This window comes from Gorilla gorilla, chromosome X (assembly GCF_029281585.2).
Source record: "Gorilla gorilla gorilla isolate KB3781 chromosome X, NHGRI_mGorGor1-v2.1_pri, whole genome shotgun sequence".
Taxonomy (NCBI): domain Eukaryota; kingdom Metazoa; phylum Chordata; class Mammalia; order Primates; family Hominidae; genus Gorilla; species Gorilla gorilla.
In genome coordinates, this window is record NC_073247.2 from 144,140,611 (window position 1) to 144,155,600 (window position 14,990).

The 14,990-nt window shown below is 35.9% G+C and overlaps 1 protein-coding gene and 1 long non-coding RNA gene across 24 annotated transcripts in view; one reads left to right on the plus strand and one right to left on the minus strand.

Moving 5' to 3' along the window:
• The window catches only part of LOC129530043 (uncharacterized), a 228,964-nt gene that overhangs the window by 188,662 nt on the left and 25,312 nt on the right, over window positions 1-14,990 (plus strand). The window lies entirely within an intron of this gene.
• The window catches only part of MBNL3 (muscleblind like splicing regulator 3), a 118,113-nt gene that overhangs the window by 20,469 nt on the left and 82,654 nt on the right, over window positions 1-14,990 (minus strand). For all 23 annotated transcript variants that reach the window (XM_063703039.1, XM_063703035.1, XM_055376293.2 and 20 more), the window contains 2 exons: window positions 13,700-13,864; window positions 11-202 (listed from right to left, as the gene is read on the minus strand). In XM_063703039.1, the coding sequence (XP_063559109.1) occupies window positions 11-202; window positions 13,700-13,864 (357 nt within the window). The remainder of the gene's footprint in view (window positions 1-10; window positions 203-13,699; window positions 13,865-14,990) is intronic.

The window sequence follows — 14,990 nt, forward strand, 5'->3', positions numbered from 1 at the left end:
TCACAAATACCTCCAGTTTATCTGAACGCATCAGTTTTGGGCCAACAGCTCCTGGCATTGCAAGAGGTGGGTTTCCAGGAATCAGAACAGGTGTATTTGGTACAAGTTCTGCAGGAACGAGGCCCATCCCAGGATGTGGTATATAAGGATTGAAAGCCATGGGAGGATTAGCTGGAAGTGATGGAGTCATAGGAAAAGAACCCTGTATGTTTAAAAGAGAAAAAAAGATGTTAGAGGTAAAGATTCTTCCTGTCATTACACAAAGAGGTATTCTTTCAGAAACATCAAAATTACTTATGCCACATCAAAATTTACTATTGTTTTCTTCTGATTTATTTTTAGCCTCATACTAATTCCCATAGAGGAGTTGCTTTTAAACCAACAAATCTCTTTACGTAGTAACTTTATTGGTAAGCTCATAAAATAAGCCACATGATTTTAACAGTCATGAATTATCCAAATTAAATCTCACTGCTAGTCTGTTCCAAATGTGTTTCCTCCAACTCTTTCTTTATTCCCTAAAAACCATGTCACCAATGACATTACACATATGGACAATCTTCTTTGTTTCCTTACACAGGCATGGCCTTTGCATTCAGTCCCTTTCCTTCCTCCTTCCTCTTCACCATCAATACTGCTTGGCTGTAAGGCTGCCTGTCCTACCACAGGCCCCACCTGTACTACCAAATACTGGCTGTGCTTCTGTCTTCCTGGCCCGCTGACAATTATGGAACACAGCAAGGAGTTGAGGAAGAAAGTGATAAATTAGAAAAAGTGAGTGCTTTAATATCTACCTAAAATGAGTTTAGTATGGTCCATTATATTTTGTTATTTTTTTTAAATCAGAGGTCCTTTTTTTTAATTTTTATGTGTACATAGTAGGTATCTATATTTATAGGGTACATGAGATATTTTGATACAGGCATACTGTGTGTAATAATCACATCAGGGTAAATGGAGTATCTATCACCTCAAGCATTTATCATTCCTTGGTGTAACAAACACTCTAATTATACTCTTTTAGTTATTTTTAAGTGTACAAGAAATTATTGTTTACTGTAGTCATCCTAGAGGTCCTGTTTCACAAGCTAATCTGACTTGCCTAGCCTTGTCTTTATCCAGGGGGCCAGATGATATTCATAGTTCAAAAGAAGGCACTAGAAATGCTACAAGAATCCCTGTTAGGCAGGAAGAGATAAGATAACAGGATTATATGGTACACAAACTAGAGTAACTTGTAAAAAAAAAAAAAAAACCTCAGAAATGCAAAAAGCTATTACTGCTTTTTCTATTTTCAAAGATCCTGGACTCAAAAAGTTTAATATGTGTATTTCCTTTATTATCTGTTGCCATATTATTTATCACTTTGCTGTTTTCCAGTTTGTTCCACATGTGGGTATCTTTTGTTGTCAATGTGGTTTTATTCCTTTGATAGTTGTCGTCTCCCCTATAGTACCCAACACTTAGTGAATGACTGGTTGACAGATATACTCAATGATACATTTTAAAAGCTTAATGAATGAATAATAAATCATGACTAAATGTAGTATATTTCTAATAATGACTCTACAAGTTAGTTATTGTGAAACTGGTGGTGTCTCACTGTGTATTACTAATTGCATGTGTTCCTTCTTGCTTTATAAAATTTTTTCACTTGAAAAAACCCCCGAATCTGTTGCATTTGCCAAACTGTGCCCATACCTGCTAAGTCACATTAATAGAAACAAGTCTAAATACAAATTGTGGAATATAAAGTGAAGGGCAATGTATACTCATTGCCTCACCCCCACACAGACTTGAAATTGTCACCCACACAGCATTCCAAGAAGACCCTGTTATAAACCATATTCAGCTTAGAAGGAAGCACTCCCTCATTAGCATTCTACCTTAGATGAGTTTATCAAATTAGCTGATTGGGACATTAGGAAGGGCAGAAAGAATCTGGCACCAAAAAACTGGCAAGACTCACGAGGGTGAGTAGGAAAGACATGGTTGCCAAGAGCCTTAAGTGGAAAGGGAACGCCAGGTGCCAGGAAAGATGATGGTGTAGTCCCGAGAAGGACTCTAAAGTCTGGGGGCAAATAGCCAAGGGCTGACCCAGTCTAACTAGCTCTTATGATTTAATAGACTACAGGAATACAGGATACTTGTCATGGAATGAGATGTGAAGCTCAGGAACTAGCTGATGTGACATTATTTTATATAATGAGAAGGAAATCTTCTGGAAACAGCCACCCAGGCATGCTTCCGCAATAAGGCGGACTTTATCAATGTAATGATTCATAGTTGTCTCAAGATCACCAAGAATCTCTGATGAGAAAAACTCCATTTTTGAAGCACACGATAGTGCTCTTCACTTGACTTTTCGTTGTCTCTGACTTTCCTGGTAAATTTCTCACTGAAGCCACCAGCCCATTCTCCTGCATACTTTTTGCTCTTGCCTTTTACAAAAATGAGCAGGACCATTATTGCATCTATTAATTTTTGAACTGAAAGAAAGACCTGGAGGTGGGTGAATTTTCCAGATTAAAAAGTTATTAATCACTAATAAATGCTGATCAATCAACAATATTGAAGCCTAATGTATGTGAAAGCAATGCTTTCTGTTTATGGTAGCTTTTTACTTCTGTAATTTTTTTCTTTTCTTTTTTGAGGTGACTCACCAGGGAAATTCTCCTAGCTAAGTTCTGCTTTCTTTGGAATACTTTTAAACTTTCTTAGGTTTGTTATATGTTCCAAGTGTATGGAAAAAAAGGCTATAAATTAATGATTAGTCTACATATAAAATGTAAAGGGCTTACTGAAAGTATTTAGATTTTTCTAAGGTTTCACCACAAACTATGCTATCTTTAGATCTTAAAATTAGTATCCTAGCTCTTATAACTATTTCCTCCTTGAGTATGAAATGCATTCTATAACACTGTTTATTGAGAAGAAGCAAGCTATCCCATTCTCAATACTGGGGCAGAGGCAGGAACTCCTGAGTGGCTTATTTATTTTCAGTTGGACATTTCTGTTTTCTCACCACCACCTCTGCCCCAGGGTAACTACTCCATTTCATGAATTTGAACATTCAAGGGCTTAGCGTTGACTAACAGCCATGGGTTAAGTCAAGCAGCCTGCAAGCTCAGAAGCTCAGCTTTAATAAGCAACTTTAATCCTTTCTCTATATATATCTCAGCCCTTGATGTCAGTTGAGCTAACATGAACCTATCTGTGGGTTAATTTTTATTGTAAAGGAAAGGGTTTTAAATATACTGACTCTGATTTATCTTTACAGCCTGAAATGGTCTGAACACTTAAATGTTTCAGATATTTAAATTCCAACCTAAATTATTTACTAAACACTTGAAAAGATACGGCTGTCCCTCCCATAATCAGGTGTAAATTTTCATCTTTCTGAGTGTTGTCAACCAGCAAGAATGGTGGTGACAACAGACTTTATGAATAAGATCACCTGACAACTATTTATCCCCATGTCTCTAGCAGTATTACCTCCTACAGTAGAAATTCCCATGAGTTCCCAGTGACTTGCAGATTGCTTAGGAACTATCAGACACTCAGGAAATGTGTCCTAAAAATTAACAAAATATCTAGACAACACTGGCTCCTAATCTTTTTTGAGTCCAGGACTTCTCCAAGAGTCAGATAAAGGCTGCAGACTCTGTCCACAGAAAAATTCATGTATGCAAAAAATGTTGCTTGTGATCTCAGCAAGTTCAAGGGCCCCACGACACTCACCCCTGGTGTGGGGTTATGAACTACTTACTGGTTAAGAATCTCTGTTCTAGAGTAAGGCTCTGCAAACTAGGGCCCATAAGCCAAATTCAGCCTGCCTGTGTTTTTGTATGGCCAGCAATCTAAGAATGTTTTTTACAGTTTTAAATGATTGAAAAAAATAAGAGAATAATATTTAGTGAAACATGAAAATTATAGGAAACTCTTATTCCAGTGTCCATCCACAAATTTCATTGTGCTCATTAGTAGAGCTGTATTACAAAAAATTGTAGATATTTGTTTCCTCTCTTGTTATATAAGTACCTATATAATACCCTCAACTTTGCATCTTGAACCTCACAGCCTAAAATATTTATATTTAGCCATTCACAAGAAAGTTCACCGACCTTGGTTCTAAATGATTTCAAAAAATGAAATTCTCCAACGCTTTCAGGAGTAAAGCACAAATATATATATATATATATATTCATATATATTCATATATACATATATATTCATATATATATTCATATATATATTCATATATACATTCATATATATATTCATATATACATTCATATATATATTCATATATATATTCATATATATATTCATATATACATATATATTCATATATATTCATATATATTCATATATATTCATATATATTCATATATATTCATATATATATTCATATATATTCATATATATTCATATATATATTCATATATATTCATATATATTCATATATATATATGAATTTAGTATTTGTAGCAAGATTCCACAAATTGAAAATGTTTGGCTTTGTAAACCAACACTAAGGTATTCACTAAAATGTTCTTTTACATAGTTACTAATATTAGGATTAGGATTTTTAACTATTTGTTTATAGAACAATCACTACTCCGTGACTAAGAATGGGGGAATAGTAGTTGGAATCCTGTAAAGGTAAAAATTTTAAAAGCCACCACAGATTGCTCTTAAAGGATTCTGAGGCAATGCAATTCAATGCAAAACTATGCCTCAAATAAATGTCTAGTTTACACACACTTTAGGAACAGTGACTTAACAGGTTATTTCTCAAGCTAGTATAAATAAATGAAAATTAAATGTTATGCTAAATCAATCTTTGTGTCTCCTCAATAGCCTAGATCTATTTGTAGTTACCTCAAAAATATCCAAGATCAATTACAATTATTGTTGGATGAATGTAAAATATTTCAAAATCCTGGCCTAAGGTCAACAGAATAATCGGGGCCTTCCATCTCTGAGTTCCTGTCTAGAGTTGAATGACTAGATATTTTCTTTTACAGAAGGGTAAACATTTGGTAACAATTTGTTGACCCAATTTTAATACAAGAAAAATAGCACTCTTAAATTTTACTAGCGTCATAATATCTTCATTTTATTGCTCATTTGCAAGCATTTATATAATATAAAAGGAAGGCTCCTTTTACGGTCATCATGCATATTTCTATCTTTAGATAATCCCAAAATGCACTGAAATCCATAATTTTAGTTTCCATCCGACTTCACTTTCACACAGAGTACAATTGAATAATCTCTCTTTCACAGTATTTTCTTGGTCATTTCCACACTCCTTGAGTAATGTTCCGTGGGGACTGAAGTGGCCAAAATGCAGGCTGCAGGAGACCCACATAACCTCCAGACTAGTTAATTAGTTTCTCAATAATTGAGAGTTAACTTTATAAACAGATGCAAGCTGATAGTGGTGTTTAAGTACTAATCATACTTGTTAATGAATAAGTCCCCATGGCTCTAGAGAGAGCTAAGAAAAAAAAAGTTCAAGGGTCAAAAGTGAACCATTGTCCTCACCTAGACCTGGATTTTCTGATCTTACTAATCAGAGAAGTCTCCAAGTAAGAGGAACCATTGAAGGCAGGCAGGTTAGTTGAAAGATCAATAGGTGATTGTGAGTATAAGAGGTATAAAGAATAACACAAATGAGAACACAAGTCATGGTTCAGAGCTACCCATATTTGCTGGGAGGAGAAATACAACAGCAGGCCAGGAATCATAAAGGAGTACCTAAACACAGATCAGCACATCACCTAGGAAGAGAGCAAATGATTGACACTTCATAAGCAGGGTAACTTTGACATTGTTCCTGAGGAGGTGAACAGGAATTGACCTAAAAATTTGTTGGTGACCACCGTGTAATAATAATGGCAATTCAATTAACTTTAGTATTCTAGTAGGACACAAAGATTATTTTTTAAAAAATCAAGTTTGTGGCATGGATTGTAGTAATAGTATCATGAGCATCTGTTTGTCTCCAAAGTCATCAATTTGTATACATTGAACATGTGCAGCTTTTGTGTGTCAATCATACCTCATTGAAGTAGTTCAAAGAATTAAGTGGTTATCTAGTTTTAACAAAGGGTATAAACAAAATGTGGGTTTTTGGGAGATAAACAGGAAGAACTGAGCAAAGCAAGGAACCCACAGGAAACCTGGAGACTATTTATGAACATGTCAGTGAAAGTTAGATAAATAGGTAGGCTAAGAGTTTAAAATTATCAGGGGTTTGACCAACCACAACCACCACCACCACCACCACCATCAAAACAACACAAACCAAAACAGAACCTTGCATGGCTAATAGAAAGATAATTCTATGTCGAAAAAAGAAAGGTCCAAAGCTACAAAAATATGAAGAATCAGGTACAAATCAGAAATTAAGGGGACCAGAAAATATTCATCCAACATCTTACTTTTGTTACATAATGAATTCCTAGAGGGTAGAGTTTGTTTCTTGATCATCTTTTTATCCACCCTTTACTCATTTAAATACCTGTCACAGAGTATATGCTCGATACTTACTGAATTGAATAAAAAGGGATTCCTAAACCATTAATTAATTTTTGATTTACTAAATAGATCAACCCAATTTAAAAATCAGAGTGCAAAAAGAAGTAAAAGTAGTTTCAAAAATGGTGGCAAAGAAATTGAATAAATCCTTCAGTCTTGTTCTCCACTGAGGAAGACTTTAGGCAGATGGCTAGTCCTAAGCTGTCTTTTGATAAAGATATGAATTGCTAGATCAAACAGTATGAAAAGCACAGGGTATTTTATACATACATATGTACATATGTACATACATGAATCCCATATGTGTATGTATTTTTAAAATTGGAGTGGCTAAATCCATACTAGAAGGTACCTAATTAAGAGTTCTAAAAAAAAGTGATTTAGTGATACTATAGATAAAAATATGTAACTTTATTACAAAGTGTATAAAAAGTAATTTTTTATACACTTTGTAATACACAAAGTAATTCACACTTTTTTATACACGAAGTAATTCACAATGTGTATAATCCAGGTGATTAATGAATTGCTAATGTGACTGGTATCCAGAGTGGTTCAAGAGAGAAGACCACGGAAAGAAGGGTGTAAATTAATATTTAACAGACGATTACAGGATATTAAGGCAAATTAGAAATGCTTGGGGGTACCACTTTAAGTATCAGGTGGTAGGGCAGCCACAGGTTTTTATATAAGGTCTCCTCTCATTGACAAATTACTGAGCCATACCAACCTGCAGGTAAAAAAAAAAAATTCACAGAGCCCACCAAACTCCCAGCCTTCACCTCATTTGTGATCAACAGCAAGCAATCTCAAGGTAGCTGGCTGTAGCTTACACTGTGACCACGAACAGTGAAGCTCACAGGCCACCATGGTCTCATTAGCACCAGGCTCCAACTAACTGAGCTAACCAGCCCCAGAGGAGAAGGACACAAAATAGAGGAGGTTACATGTAATTTATCTCACGGGAATATATAAAGGATGATAAAGGGAGAATGTTGAGATTTGTGACTATCGAAGAAACTGGGCACTATAGAAGATATACCTAATGCTAAATGATGAGTTAATGGGTGCAGCACACCAGCATGGCACATGTATACATATGTAACTAACCTGCACATTGTGCACATGTACCCTAAAACTTAAAGTATAATAATAATAAAATAAAAAAAAGAAGATATCATGTACAAGTGTCCTCTGTTTGGCTGCAAAAGTGTAGCATTTTCATTCAACTTTTGAAAAAAAGCAGATTTCACAGTGTCTATTAACAGAGATGGGGCAAAGCAGCAAAGGGACTGCTAGGGGATTTATTTTGTTTTAACGTAAAAGAAGCTTTAAGCTATGTGACATACACAGTCTTATTAGCAAAAGGCCCGAATAACTACTCTACTTTGGACCAGTAATTGCAATGAGGAGCAAATCTAGGATATGTGGGGTCTGAAGCTTAGACCACTGGGTGGGGAAGTGGAGCCTTAAGAATGAAACACACGAATATATTTTGCAAATTTTACAAACACATTTTAAACACGTTGCTAGGACCCCTCTCAGGGTTTTAGAAGGAAACCATGCAAATGAGCATCCCTAAACCCTTCATGTTAGTCTCAGGGTAAGTCCACCTTAAAAACAACGTTAGTTGAACAAACAGATTACAGTAGGCTTCAGTTGATATACCTAAAAGTAAAATTTTGTCTAATCTTTCAGAAAATGTAGTAAAATCCAGATGATCATGGCATGGTAGCACTCCAGGCACTTCTGTGATGTGATTTGGTCAACCTCAATGCGGAAGTTCACATGATCATGACTGTTGTAATTATATTAAGAGCATATTAACCTTATAATTACATAATGCCTGTCTTTCCTGACTTGAAAATTTTGCAAAAATCATTTACAAAACATGTAATGTCACCACATCAAGATGAAAAAACTAAATGCCATCATTCATCATTACATGAGTAGGTGAACTGAAAAACCTGCTGCAGAACCTTCATTAAAATGTTATAATTTCTGTACTGACCATGAGACTGGTAATTTAGAATATGGACATAATTTTCTATTAAACCTACACAATGTCTGGGTCACCTTTTAAAATAATAATTGTTAATAAAAGAGCCATGACAAAACTACTCTTTTTTATAGCATAAATATTTCAGTCAATAAACTAAATTTATGTGAACTAAAAAACTGTAAGTCTAATATGAATATTTGTCCTCTTGTTTTCAAGTACTATATCATTTAATGACTGACTTACAAAAATTAAAAAGTAGGCCAGGCATGCCAGCACTTTGGGAGGTCAAGGCAGGAGGATTGCTTGAGGCTGGGAAATCAGTACCAGACTGGGCAAGATAGTGAGATCACATTTCTATTTCTATTCAAAAATTTTTAAAAAAACATTACTGTGCATGGTGATGTGCACCTGTAGTCCCAGCTACTCAGGAGGATGGGGCAGGATGATGACTTGACCCCACAAGTCTACAGCTACATTGAGCTATGATCATGCCACTGCACTCTAGCCTGGTCCACAGAGTGATACCGTGTCTCAAAAAAAAAAAATTAAAAAGTAAATAAATATTTTCCAATTTTATCTCCAGTCACTTAAAATTGTTCTAGTCCTAAGTTTATAAGTAATATAAACCCAAGTAATATAATATATTGTAGCCCTTTAGTAAAAGAGAAAAAAACAACATTAAAAACATGAGTCTAAAAATAATATTCATTAATTAGTATATCTCCCTTCCTCGTACCTATTTGAACTTTCTATTATTTTTTTTCTCTTGGTTCTGAAGCATTACATCACCTTCGTTCCTTACTATATTAATGTTAGATAAACATATAAGCCTGTTTATGAGGAATATATTTGGTAAATAGAATTATGAAAATGATGTAAAAAGGTGGAGAGGGATCCAGGCAGCTATCAGATGATTCAATTTGAGATAAAGGAAAACCTAGAGAGGAAGCCTTGTTTATGGCCTTCATGGTTTGGAACTCGGTAACTTAGCCACAGGAATGCCAGCCATGAATAGCATACAACAGAACCTGAGGACTTGGCACATCCCAATGCAACCTCAAATGTGCTGAATCAACAATCTCTATATAAATAATCAAATGAATACACTCTACTGAGTCAAGTTCACCTGTGTGTCAGGATCTGTTTCCACGTGAATCACCACATTCAAAGAGAGAAACTAGGGGAATTTCCCAGGTTTTCCTTTAGTTTGGATATGGACAGGTGTAGATATGCAAAATGTCCAAATAAAACATTTTAACAGCCTGTAATATCATATTCACTTTATAAATACATACACCACATTCAGTAGGGAGAATCTTTCCTCATAACTAAAATTTCTAATTGTAAAACCAAAATTTTAAAACATTAGCTTTGCTTCAGGGTAATCCACTGTGCCTACTCTTTCTAATATTCTTCTACAGTGGTTGTATTTGCCTCATGATTATGGCAATGGGATACTTCAACTTATACTTTTTTGCTGGGAACATCAGGAACAATCTCTCTTAAACTGCATTGAAAAATACTAGGGAGTCACACCTTTTGTTTCACCTGCTGAACTTAATAAAGCCAAAAAAAGCTTTCAGAGATGGACTTTTATACTGGCAAATGTCAATTCAGACCTGTTTAATAGAGTGAACAAACTTGCCTGCTCCAGCAAGCATTCCACCCAAATTGACTAGGTGTGGTTTTTATTCATTGTTCAGTCACACTCAACAGAATCTGTTGTCTAGGTACCATCGCATTTAGGTTGACATTCCCTTTATCTAGGGGCTTATAATAAGCAAACCATATTCAATTCTGCAAAGGCAGATGTGCTCTTCTGGTATCCTAGAAACAGATCAAAGTATTCTTTGTGGAAAGACATGAAGTTCAAGCCAGTCATACAAATGGGTCTTAATATGCAACCTTACAAATATCAGGACTGGAAATTTCTTAAACAAAAGCATGACTATCTTAGAGAGAAGAATCAGATTATTGGGTAGGGGTGATTAAAAGGGATAGAGAGTTGTTTGAGGGAGAGTAGGTACCAGAGAAATTAAGTAAAATCATATATTACTTCTGTAATAATATCAGGATCCACAATAAAGAAAATTTTTTTCCAAATCAGACTGGTAAATGTTACTTAAAATTGCTCACACTAGCTCAATTACACCATGTCTACAAAGTGGCTTCCTTAGACCATAGAAGAGGAACATATCAACCATCTCGGAGTTAGATTTTTGTACACATAATAACTGCAGGAATTAATCATTTATCGGCTCATCACATCATAACAGCTATCATTAAATAATCTACAAGGTAGAGAAGCAATTTCCAATTGTTCCCTTGGGTCTTCTAAGCAATGCTTTGTATCTTGTAACATTCTATAAAATAAATTGTACTCCTGTGAATCATAGCAGTCATCTTCTGTCATCTGAAATCTGAAATTACCCTCATTGAAGAAAAGATAGGGAAACATATTCTAACATAGAAAGCATAGAGAATCAAATTAGAAAGCACAGGTGAAGAGGCTGGAAAGCACAATGGATTTCTTATTGGATTCTCAAAAAAGCTACTCCCTATTCTCCAGTGTGAGCCAGCATGATCAATAACACTTGAAGGGTTGAGACTTGGAATGGAGAGACTCTAGCAGAGGCTGAATAGAACGGCTTCCCTCTGTACCCCTACTTTACCCCACTTCTTGCTCTCTGATTCCCTGAAACAAGGCATTTCACTAGTACCCTGAAGCTATCCCTCGACCTTTGAAAAGATAAATGCTCCAGCTCTGTAGGAAACACTGGGCTCAGGTGTCTGATAATGAAATCTGCTTCCTATTCTTTGCTCAGTTTGAAATTGAGACATCCCATGAGAAGCTGAGAGTAATAATTGTGAGTTAAAATCTCCCTTGCTATACCTTTGACCAACATCTTCCCCCATCCCCTCCCACCCACATCCCCTGGCAACTACCCTTCTACTCTCTGTTTCTATGCATTCAGTTTTTTCAAGGTTCCACATATGAGTGAGATCATATAGTATTTGTTTTTTCTCTGTCTGGCTTATTTCACTTGACATAATGCCTGCCAGGTTCATCGATGTCATCTCATTTCACAATGTATACGTCTAACAAATCATCACACGCTGTACACTTTAAAATATACACAATTTTATTTATTAATTATACCTCAATAAAGCTGGGGGAAAAAATAAAAGCTGCCTTGCTTTATTCCCCACCCACTCACATTTTCTGGACTTACCAAGCACGATCACTTCTCTGTGGTTTTGTTCATAACAATTTTCAGTATCCAAAAGACTTTATCTTCCCTCTGCCCTTAGAAGTAGGGAGGGACTGAGATACGTCAGTATGTGAAAGCCCAGAAAAAGCGTTTGCGCAAGGAGTTCAACGATGTAAAGAATTACTGAGGGTCAGAGAGGAGCTTTGAGGAGTTCACCTTCTAGGAACTAATTTACCAACATAATTAATCTGAGTTCCAAGGCAAAACTTTTTGGTAAACTAATAGTACAGAAGATGACATCTATTTATTTTACTTAAATCTGTCTAGACATTCTGGAAAAAGAGTATGGTGCAAACCTTTAGTGATTCATCATTGCCTCTCCCATCTGTTTTTGCATTTATCCATAAAGATGTACTCATTAAAGGGTTCCATATCAACACAGATATCCTTGAATTCTGAGAATTAACTTTATAATGAGATAGGCTTTACTGACAGCTGATTGTCCTTCCCCATTTTCATTGCATCTAAATACTATATACATATTTCAACTTTCAATATGTTCATTCTATCACTGATTAAATGGGTAACAAATAAAGGTAAAACAGGATTTTCAAATTTATCCTGTTAATAGTTTAAAGGAAGTAGGCCAGCTGGAATTAGAATGAGGCACCACTGAACTAAATGTGAGGCCTGAAGAACTACAGCAGAAAAGGGACAGTTTTCAATTCTCCCTAAGAGGTGTAAAAGCAAAATGAAAGTTTATATTTTAAGGCACAGGGACAAGATGAAGTTTCAATAGAACAATATGAACAGATATAGCTTAATTACTTTATAAAGGATCCATTTAAACTTGCAAGTCCACAAAATAGTAGATATTAGTCTAGAATGACATAATCTTACTAATTTCTGCATAGGGAAACCCTGTAGCTAAGTTAAGGGAAAGCCACCATCAAGATCATGGGAAATTGGGAAAAACTGAGAAATGGTCACACAGCAGAGAAGAGAGGGGAGGCAAAATTCAAATGAATGCACTGTGGTACCCTGAATCAGACACTGGAATAGAAAGATTACATTAATAGAAAACCTGGGGAAATCTGAATAAAGTCTGGAGTTTAGTTAATAATAATGATGTGTGATTCCAGTTTCTTGCTTTTGACAAATCTACCAGGGTAATATAAGATGTTAACAGTGGGGAGAACTGGGTGAAAGGTAATACAGGAACTCTTTGTACTATTAATACCTTTGTAACTTTTCTGTAAATCTAAAATTATTTCAAAATAAAAAGTTTGTTTAAAAGCAACAACAGGCCGGGCTCACGCCTGTAATTCCAGCACTTTGGGAGGCCGAGACAGGTGGATCACCTGAAGTCAGGCGTTTGAGACCAGCCTGGACATGGTGAAACTCCGTGTCTACTAAAAACACACAAAAAAAATTAGCTGGGCGTGATGGCGGGCACCTGTAATACCAGCTACTTGGGAGGCTGAGGCAGGAGAATTGCTTGAACCCGGGAGGCAGAAGTTGCAATGAGCCTAGATCGCACCATTGCACTCCAGCCTGGGCAACAAGAGTGAAACTCTGTCTCACCAAAAAAAAAAAAAAAAAAAGCAACAAAACCCCCATCAAAGAACAAGAAAATTTGTTTGAATTAATGTCCTAGAATTCAAAGGTTTCCATGTAATAATAATCAACTCTCCTTATCTTAAAATGCCCCTGCTCCTTTATCCATATTCTTTTATAAAGTGAACTCATGCATAAATGCAGCCAGGTTTTCAATGCAACACACCTGACTGCTCTCTTCAAGTGCACAGCTCTGTAGTGTCAATGAACATATTAGTTTGTGTCCTAAATCCTGTTGCAACTAATTTCCCCAAGTCCCTGCCAGGTTATTCCACTGTTGATCTTTATCGGCAATTTTCAAAATATAGCTGCGACTTACAAGTGATGACATTTGAGCGTTTTGGAGCATAAGCTGCATCTGCTGGGCGAACATGGCTGCGGCAGTCTTCTGTTGAATCAGATTGTTCCGCCCATTAATCTCCAGCTGCGTTTTTAAGTGTGGAGGAGGGTGAAGGTACTTGCAGTTCTCTCGAGTACACCGACCCTAACAATGAAGAACAGGGAAAATATTAAATTAAAACTATACACAAATAGATAAATTTTGGACTCCATTATCTGGGGACAATCTAAGCTCCAAAACTCTTCATCTTGAATCCATATAAGGCGAGAAACACCCTGAAATTCACTGACAGTCCGTTAATGAAATAATAAATCCCTATGCCCGGCAGCCATTTTGTTCTTTAGGTTCCGGAGACAATGGCCCTAGATCACTTGCATGATGGAGACCAAAGTGTATTTTGGATCCTCAGCTAATTCAATGTTTTTTATTGATGTTAAGCACTTTCAAGACAGGACAGTATGTCAGTTTCGTGGAATCAAACATGCTTTTGGTGTCACCTAAATGTTGGCATGGCTGCTGATTATGGTGTTTACTATGTACCAGCAAAGGATGTCACAATGTGACCTATTACTGTGTTGAACTCATGAGCAGTATACAAAGAAGCTAACGATTCTCTCTTATTTGGATTACTAGGTCCACCATAAACCTTTTAAGAAAGCACAACTGCAAACAATTCTATTTCCCACAGATGCTAAGATTCTTTACAGTAAGTGAGGTTATTGGGGAAGGGGAAGATGGGGAGCAAAAGGGCAACTTTGTTTTTGGACCAAAGAGTGCAAGCTGCTAGGCCACCTGAATTCCCGAGAGAAAAATGAGTTTGTTCACCAAGTGTTTTCATTCAACACATGCTATCTGCATTTTCCTTATTTATGATGCCTACACAGTTTATGCAATGGCTTCTCCATTGTTTAGTTATGTTGTTATTAAAATATTCCTATAATTTCACTGAGAATCAAGATGTGTCCTTCAAAACTTTTCTAGAGCTACATATAATGCAAACCCAGATGCATTGCAACTGCTCTTTTTAAATATTAGATCACTAGGGCAAGGTGGCTCTATTGTTTTACCTCCTCTGGCAAGAAGCTGAGTATAACTTTAAAGTCAGGGTGAGAAATTAAAAGACACATCACTGTTTTCTGTCGAGTTTGTCTTTTTGTTTTTCCCATTGCTCAATTTACATTTAATTAAATTAAAGTGATTTACAAAATCAAATACTATCTTAGTTTTATGTACTTTTATATTTCTATGCAAACCTTGGAGAAAGAATAAT